Source organism: Neolamprologus brichardi, chromosome 17 (assembly GCF_056152115.1).
Source record: "Neolamprologus brichardi isolate AB-2024 chromosome 17, ASM5615211v1, whole genome shotgun sequence".
In the NCBI taxonomy this organism is placed as follows: domain Eukaryota; kingdom Metazoa; phylum Chordata; class Actinopteri; order Cichliformes; family Cichlidae; genus Neolamprologus; species Neolamprologus brichardi.
The window spans coordinates 13,444,325-13,453,601 of NC_142120.1; the positions used below are offsets into that span (position 1 = coordinate 13,444,325).

The 9,277-nt window shown below is 40.3% G+C and overlaps 1 protein-coding gene and 1 long non-coding RNA gene across 2 annotated transcripts; one reads left to right on the top strand and one right to left on the bottom strand.

Annotated features, from left to right (window-relative positions):
* Positions 1-705: 705 nt before the first annotated feature.
* LOC102797687 (transmembrane protein 53-like) lies at positions 706-5,433 on the bottom strand. The gene is made up of 3 exons (XM_006780762.3): positions 5,269-5,433; positions 3,198-3,829; positions 706-2,326 (listed from the first exon to the last, which is right to left on the bottom strand). The coding sequence occupies exons 1-3, from the start codon at positions 5,292-5,294 to the stop codon at positions 1,965-1,967; spliced, it is 1,020 nt and encodes a 339-aa protein (XP_006780825.2). The 5' UTR covers positions 5,295-5,433; the 3' UTR covers positions 706-1,964.
* Positions 5,434-6,971: 1,538 nt separating this feature from the next.
* On the top strand, positions 6,972-8,249 carry LOC148097875 (uncharacterized). The gene is made up of 3 exons (XR_015716657.1): positions 6,972-7,326; positions 7,490-7,670; positions 8,041-8,249. It is a non-coding gene; the product is annotated as an uncharacterized LOC148097875 (long non-coding RNA).
* The last annotated feature ends 1,028 nt before the right edge of the window (positions 8,250-9,277 follow it).

Genomic DNA, 9,277 nt, shown 5'->3' on the forward strand with positions numbered 1-9,277 from the left:
GTTCATGTGAATGTTTGAATTACACTGAAAATAAAACAGAAAAGACTAGAAAACAGGTCTAATCCTAAGCAAAAGTTATTGTAAGTCCAAATTGCTAAAATAGATTAAAAGATATGGTCGGAATAAACATGTAGATAAGCTAAACTAGCTAAGTTAAGCTCGGGGTAAGAAAAATATTTTTGCTTTAGCACATATATTTTCAGCATTTCTTTAGTATAAGATTTAACTTTGCTACCCTCCTTTAGTTAAAGACTAACAGTAAGCCTTTGGTTGCACTTATACACACATTATAAACCCATTTATATATTGTATTTTTTTAAACTTGGAATAAATTTCCCACTAACTTGCAGGTCCACCCATTCACATTCAAAGAAAACTAGCCTTTTTCCACTCTATGAAGTACCCGATTTCAATAAAGAAGATCATTAAAAGGAAAAATTTGGAAAAGAAATATCAGATGGAGTAAATATCATTATAATAAAATAAAATAAACAAATGTATATGTGTATAAAAGTAATTAAAATGACTTAAATGATAAACCCGTTACAAGACTTCCAAGTAATTCTTTAGATGGACACAGTGTATAGAGAACAGGGAGGTGGGGGCAGAGAGAGAGGAGAAGGCACGTGGCAAAGGGCCGCGGGTGCTACTCAAACCCAGGCCGGCCGTTCTCAGCCGTATGGCATGTGGTCGCTCGCTCAACGCACTGAGCTAAACCAGCGCCGACTTTCAAGAAGTTCTTAATAGAAGTGAGACCATGTTGGCAATTTTTTTATATGGAAAAAACTCACAAGTAAAAGTCCTGTTCCAAGCAGCGTAATTGAAATATTTTATTTCACTCAATGTGCAGCAACCACATCTCTGGTAAGAGTACCAACAGTTTATCAACTAAAGCTTTTGAATTGTTTAAAGTGCAAAATAATCCATAACATAAGCACACAGGTAAATAACATCAGTTAGTTTTTCTTTTTAAATAACTTAAAATACAACTTTAGTTAACAGCAAGCAACAAAAATTCAAACAATGAATATGCAAAAGAGTGTTATGGCCCTGGGCCTTGGAGGAAGTGAGACTGCCCTTTTGTTTATGCCAGTGGTTCTTAACCTGGGTTCGATCGAACCCTTGGGGTTCGGTGAGTCGGTCTCAGGGGTTCGGCAGAGCCTCCGCCGTGACATGCACGGCTCATTTTGTGCACCAGTAAAAAACATATCTATGTCTTGAATTTGAAAAAAATCACATTTTATTTTTCAGCAAAGAGGGGTTCAGTGAATGCGCATATGAAACTGGTGGGGTTCGGTACCTCCAACAAGGTTAAGAACCACTGGTTTATGCAAATCTAAGTGTGCCAGGACTCGTGGATGACTGGCTGCTGGGAGTCCTGTGCCAGCCTTCTTTTATGCAGATGAAAGTATGCCAGACCATGTGGACGCTAGGCTGCCTGGAGATCCAATGACACTCCAAGACCAACTGACTGGCTGATTGTCTGCACCTGGGAGTATAAAAACACTGAAGATTCTTCACACTGAGGGGAACTGCTGCTCTGATGTGAACATGCAGTGTCCTCCTCGTCTGCCTAGCATTTGAACTCTGATATACAGCTGACCTTAGTTTTGTTAGAGTCTTGTGTTTGCTGGCTCAGCTTAGTTAACCCTTAGTTTTTATTCTTGCCTGTTCTTTTCTTTGTGTATTAATTATTTGCCTGGTGGTCTGTTGAACAGCCCCTTCAGTTTTTAGTTTAACGTTTGCAATAAAACCCCTTACTTTGATTTCGTGAGAGGGCTTGTGTATGTTTCTCCCCACCTGTCGCCTAGCAGAGGCGGTCGTAACAAAGAGAGAAAAAATACTTCTCATTTTAATTAATGACAAAGCTAAAGGAAAAAAAAATCAAAGTGCATTCTTTTTTAAATCGTAAAGCTTATTTTGTTTTTTAATATTTGGTGGTGGTGTATTTTTTACCTCCCCACTTAGATTGTTTTTTTACAGGAGGAAATGGGCAGTGAGTTCAAAAAGTGTTGCAGGGTGGAGAGGTAATCATCTGGGTGGCAGCGCAAGTGGGCCGCATGTATCGACTTCTTCCACTTTCTGCTGTGCACGTCCACTCCTCTCTGTCTCCAGACGTCAATCAGCTTTTCCATCACTGCAGTGTTGCACATTGCATCGTTTTCACTGAAGAAGAAGAGAGCGGGAGCGGTAACTGGGTTGTTGTGGAACACTTGGATGCTGGTCTCGTAGAAGTCTGCCGTGTGGGTTTTGAAAAGCCAGAAGTAAAGCATGGCAGTGTTTTTGACGAAGCTCTCAAAACGTGGCACCAGAGTTCTAGCAATGCCTGAATGAAAAATGTAAAAAAAAAACCAAAAAATAAACAAATTGACAAATTAAAAAAAAAAAAAAAAAAAAAAAAAAAAAACACAAGAGAGTAAATAGTTTAGCTTTAAAGCTTTACATGTACACACTCTTATGTAGGCTGTGTCTCAAAAATAACCTACACCTATATAGCTAAGTCCTAAAATGGCCAGCTGTAGGGCAAAATCAAATATTATTACCTCCTTTTTAGTGCTTTTGTTGTGTTGAGGATCCAATCCAATACCTGACAAGTAATGCCATGGCTTACCCTGTAGTGAAACACACCAACAAGTCTGTGCTCCAGTTCTTCTGATTGCAATTCTAGCCTTTTTCTTTGCAACCTAACCTAACTCTAATTACCAGGTGCTTTGTGTCCATGTTGTCAGAAGTTTACATGCATCATGGGCATGAATTTGATGGAAATTTTGCACTTCTAACAGACTTGATTTCTTCAAAATGTTCTTTTTCCTCTTTGGAATCTTTAAGGACTTAAAAAAAAAAAAACAAAAGAAAAGAATTGGGTGCACATGTTTGAATTTATTTTAATTTAAATAAATGAGGTTTTAGATGGTAGTACAGTAACTACACAGTGTGAATGCCAGTTTGTTTGTTTGTTTTTTTAGAAAACTAGACAAAACTAGCGGTTTAGTTAGAACCTGATAAAAATCCCAGATGTTAAATGGATAAACTGCTTGCAGACACAGCCCTAAAGCAGATTAAAACAAGCAGCTAGAGAGAACTCCTGACAAACTGGAGCAGTGGGTCGATCGGCTAATAAATTATGTAAAGATCTGACACACGTATCCAACACAAAAGTGAACTGCAACCCAATATACTAGATCACACTCACTCACCTATCGCCATGTGCTCCAGAGTGCCGACCACTAAGCTGTCATAGATGTGTCCCATCATCCTCTGTGCCAGGCCCCCATGTTTTTTTGGTTCTTGGACAATGTGGGTGAGGATTTGAGTGAAAGTGTAGCCACCGATGGAAGAAGCATGAACCAGCATCACCCTCCCTGCGAAGGGAGGGTTCTCCAGAATTTTCAGAACCTCCAATCCATACTCGAGCCCCCATCGAGGCCACAGGAAGTGCATCACACTGCTCTGAACCAGGAGGACATCCATGCCACGGTCCAGATAAAGGTCCCGGTACTTAGCCATTCCCCCTGGTTGGGCACCAAGCCAGGAGAAGAAAAGCAGAAGTGGACGAGAAGTGGACGAAGAATATGATTGTTTTTGGGAGGAGACAGATGTGTTTGATGGTGAATCTGAGAGGAGTGTAGAGGAGGCCTCTGCAGATGGTGAAACAGGGAACGTGGAGCAAACAGCTGCAGAGTCTTGAAATTTTTTGGCAAGACATTCTGTCTCGCAACCTGTACCAGTGAGTGGAGTGTAATAATAGGTTATGCCATTGCAGATCGTTTTGGCTATTAAATGTCGTCTGTTAACTTTATCCGACTTGGTTGCGTCAGTCCTTATGAGGCTGAAAAAGAGGCCAGATTGAAACATGAATACTTTCCACAGTTCACCAGAGAAACAGCACACAACAACAGACTATAACATTCACTTGGCCAAGGATTTGCAAACATATCCTCAGAGGACCCAGAGAACTCAAAGACTGATTATTGTCATTATATGTTGTGACTGTCATCACAAACAGTAATTCATGGAGAATTCTTTGAGGTTAAATTAACTTTAATTCCCATCGTAGGACTGAAATTATGGACAAACAAAATGACTATAATAAAATCATCAGTATGGTTTTAAATTTGGAAGGAAGTTTATTTATTGTGCCAGATGGCCATTTGTTTAACTTCAATGTAAAATCATTTTTACCTTATTTAATGCCATCATTTCCATTTTAATGACATTATCTTAGCCTGTGAGTGCAGTGGTTCACATCAATTTTTCATGCATTAGACTCAACAGACTATTTACATGCGTTTTTAAAAGACTTAATTTATATTGGAAACATGTTTACTGCATTAAGTTTTATTTCTAGATGATGATGTTGAAGCCATGTAATCATCATTAGTGGACTACATGCAACTGAGATGCATAGCAGGCCAAGGTTTTTGCGTGTCAGTGTGCACTTCCTATTTGAGTCTGGCCCATTTTATGTGTAAAATTATGAAGTTTTAAAGGAAATAATACAAGAAATCAAATAACTAATTGGAGGTTGTTAGTTATTTGATTTCTTGATACATGATCGCTACTATGGATGACGGAAAGGAAAAGTCAGCTGTAAACCATCTTCTCGCCTCACCTGAATCAGTGTAACTTTACCAGGTTGTTAATTTGACCTACACAGAAAACACCTGATTGAAGTGACACATTCACCCCTTCATTTCATCGATGGATCCATTTCCGTGATCACAAAAACTTCACGCATGGCATTTAGCTATATATTTGGCTTTATTGTGTCACCTCCTTGTAATTGTACTTTTGTTAACACCTTAGACTTTTATAAACCGTAGTTTAAGTCAATTTTGCACCATCTTTCTTGGCTCTTTACTGGTGGTGCTCTATAGCGACACGCTGGCAAAACGAATGCGTGACCTTGGTTGTTAATATTCTTACTGCGTTCTTGACGCACACCAGGAGCTCCACGCCGATCCACTGATTACCGTATTGTTTGAACATGTGATTAACAGACTTTATGATCCACACATAGCTTTACAGCTCGCTTTATACCTCTGCTGCTTTTACCAACGCATGCACTGAGTGAAGTGAATCCTGGGGGATAATTTCAGAACATTACTGGGTCACGCGAGGACACGTCACATCTTTTGTCTACCTTTGTTTCAGTGGATATTCGTGCAAAGAGCAGTAAGCAGGGCATGCACAAGTAATGCCAAAACGACATGATGTATCTGTCTACATATATATAGATAGACACATATGTAGATATTTATATTTTACCCTGTGGAGAACAGCAGGTTTCCCATTCTGAGAGACTTAGGTGTGTCCGTCTCCTCCTGGTATTCTGAAAAAAATTACTTCCGAGAGTCGTTTAGATCTGCTAAGGCGTTATATCGTAGCAACGGATAACCCCGGATGTATGACTGACAGTCAAGAGTCCGCCTCTCTTCCACCGGCTCTCGCCGCCCCTTTAACTCCCGCAGTCCTCCGTGAGCGGTTTCTTGTCCGCGTGCTGCAGTACGTCTGCTCGGTGCCATCAAACAAGCTGAAACAAAACGCATAAAAGATCGCCTAACGGATAAGACACAATGTGAAAGCAACAACTATTAGTGATGAATAATATAAGACGAGGTGTTCAATAAAAATTCTTGTTTGACCCTTTAACATCGGAACACGAAGGTATTTATAGCGTCAAGGGCTCAGTGCACCTGGATCCCGTGGCGATAACGCATGCCCTAGTCACACTGACCCGACAGGCTTCATGCGGCTAAATAGGGAAGCACAGAAAGCCACAAGGTTATTTGTTCTGACATACCAACCAGTTAACGCCAAAACGTCTGAGGGGCCACGAGATGGAGCCAGAGAGCCACATAGATTTCAGAGAAACAGCTTTGTGCTGATGCAGTGGATGACACTGACACAGCAAAAAGGTTGTATTATAATATATTAAATATTCCCGGTAGCTTCATGTTGTGCACAGTTAGTTGTATGTGTGTGTCATGATGTTAGTTTCCTGTTCGGGATTTTCCTGTTTAATTTTGTAATTCTTAGTCCGTTTACACCAGGGGTCCCCACCCAGATAGCAAGGAGACATTGAACAGATGTTGATTTTCCATCTGAACCATCAGAATCGTCATGCTTGAAATGTCAACACAAAACCAATGTTGAAACAACATTGAAATACTGATGAAACCTGACACTGACATTGAAATAACATTGATTCACTGTTGTTCTGTCATCGTTGATTGTTGATCTATTTATAGTTGACAAGGTGACAACAATCACGTTGAAAAACCATTGATTTATGGTTTCGCGGGAAATTAAAGCTGCTACCACTTGGACTATTCCATAGCCCCCCCTCTCACAGTGGTACATCCCTTCAGGTAACCATTGTCTTGTACGGTAGAGCGGGACATTAGATTTACTCTCAGCGGAATTGACCGGAGAAGGCATCAGTTCATGCACTGCACTGGCCTGCACCACGATTAATATAAGGTAAGAATGAATGACTTTTGTTCTATTCGTTATTTCCACGGTTGCATTTGAATAACAGTAAAAAACAAACAAACTTGTTAATGTAAAGTTTCGGACAAAATGTGGGAGCCCGAAATTGTGTCTACTTTCATCTTACAATCCGGCAACAAATAAACTGCACTGCGAACAAAGTCAACAAAGAAAACATTTTCATTTCATACTTTTCCGTTATATTCCCTTACAAAGCTAGCTAGCTAGCTGTAACGCTTCGAGGGTTCCTTTGTTCTTGCCGTCGCCTCGGCGCTTGACCCAGACTTTCGCTCTGCAGTTGCTTTTTAGCATAGTACTACAAAAAATTGTAAATCAGTGATATATGATTGATAAACGTAAAGGTAACTGTATAAATGTGTTCAATGACTTTGTTACTTTTAATGATTGGAGAGCACCCGCTTCGATTCGCACTCAATTCAAACTTTACGTTGCACGCTCACCTAACTTTACGTTGCACGCTCACCTAACTTTACGATGCACGCTCACCTACCTTGCGTTTGCACCTTTTGTCCACACGTAAACTGCGTTTTATTATTTATTTATTAGTTTTTCGCCTCTCACTGCTTAAGCCATTAATCTTTCTGGAATTGTTTTTTTTAAACAGATGCGACCTCACAAAAGATATTAGCTATGCTGTCAGACCTGACGACAGCTGTTAACGAACTCCGTGAGGAGGTCAGAGCCATCCGCCATCCCTGCTGAAATGAATCGGTAGATGCTGGGGTACTGCCTCTGGATTTGCCCTTGCACAACATTGAGGAGCTAAACAATGCAGAGGCAGCTCTTCAATCATAAGAGGCAAATAAGGCAATGGTAAGTATATAAAGGTTATGTACACTTTGTAACTATAAAGTGTAATAGCTGTCAGATGTGATTTAAATACATAACAACGGCCTGTTGATTAAACACACAAGCACTTGCATACACATTTAAGACATGAGACACGCTAATTCCATCTCTTAAAATGTGTCTATAGGTGAGACGCTTTGCCTTGATTGGAGGGACCACACTGGAGGTGCGAGTCCGCCGTGTAATGGCTTATGCCATTACAAACGAGCTGGCCTCGGTACTCAACTGGGCAGGGAAAAAAACCAAGGACCAGACAAAGCAAAAAATGGCATTTAAAGATACAGCGCTCTGCAAATGCATATATGGTGGTAAGTTTTACAGTTTTTTTGCTATATTACTTTCTTTCTTAATAACAAGACTTTCATGTCCGGTTAATCTGGAGATGGAGTCTTTGGTCTTTGGCTTGTTTAGTCCTCGGGTTGTAGTTGTACAGCCCGAGGACCCCATGTTTATTTTGTTTTAAAGGATACACGGCACACCATGCTAAGACTTATCACTTTTTCCACTCATAGCTCTTTGGGAATCAAATGCGGCAGTTTGCAGATTTACGCCTGGTGACTTTCATGTTTATCAGCCTAGGAGTTTACATACTTTCTCCCCGCTGAAGACGGTTAACAAGAGCTTATTCATGTGCTCTAATTCACTTTTTGTGTTTGTGTGTGTGTATTTTTTTCCTAGATGGCCTGACGCAGCAGTTAGGGGCAAACTCTATGTCCGAGTTTGTCTTTGCACAAGCAGTGCAGAAATGGCTCCGATACGCCCCAGATCGTATGGGTATGGGTGGTGCAGGACGCACATCATGTATCCCCATCCCAGAGTAAAAAATTACAAACTTCTGTGAAACATATAAATGTAAATAGGAAACTGTCTTTTAATAAAGTATTTAGCAAACGAAACATGCCTATTGACCTTTTTTTTTTGTTTATTTTTTTTCTCTGTTACATCACATGCAATGCTTTCTTATTTTAGGATATTAATATTGACATGATACATTGTGAGACATTTGTTGTTGTTTTTTTTATAAAGGGTGTCCAATTTGAGGAATAAGTACAATTATGTGTTTAGGTGGTTTAAGTATTGATGGAAACATGCAGTAGTTTAGTATTGGTTAAAATACTTATAAAGAAAGGTAGATTTCCAGTCATGGTTTAACTGTTGTTTTAATAAAAAGCAACTGTGCGAAAGAGGTGGAAAATCAACACCATAGCTCAACAGTGTTTCAATATCAGAATCTGACATTGTTTCAATGTCAGGTTTCAACATTGATTCAACATCAAAACCTGACGTTGTTTCAACATTAAAAAAGGGTGCAAGAGTGACGTTAGGTCAACGTCACACTTCAACGTTGGTTCAATGACGTCGCCTGATATTGACTCAACGTTGTTTCAATGTTTCCTTGCTATCTGGGCAATTCCAGTCCACGAGGGCCGGTGTCCCTGCAGGGTTTAGATGTGTCCTTGATCCATCACAGCTGATTTAAATGGCTAAACTACCTCATCAACATGTCCTGAAGTTCTCCAGAGGCCTGGTAATGAACTAATCATGTGATTCAGGTGTGCTGATCCAGGGTGAGATGTAAAACCTGCAGGTACACCGGCCCTCGTGGACTGGGATTGGGGACCCCTGGTTTACACGCTTGCCAGTTTTGCTTCCTGTATTTGTTGTTTTTTCTCCCTTTTCTGGTCGTTTGTCCTCAATACCTGTCACCTGAGTTTAGTCTCCCTCACCTGTTCCCTATCAGCTGATTGCTCACTTGGGAATAAATGTACTCCCAGTTTTAATTTGTTTACTGTGGAAAGTCCCCTCCCGTGTGTTAATTTGTGTGTGTGTGTGTGTGTGTGTGTGAGAGAGAGAGAGTGTGTGTGAGTGTGAGTGTGAGAGACCTCTGGACTATGTCAGGGACTTTACCTTTTGC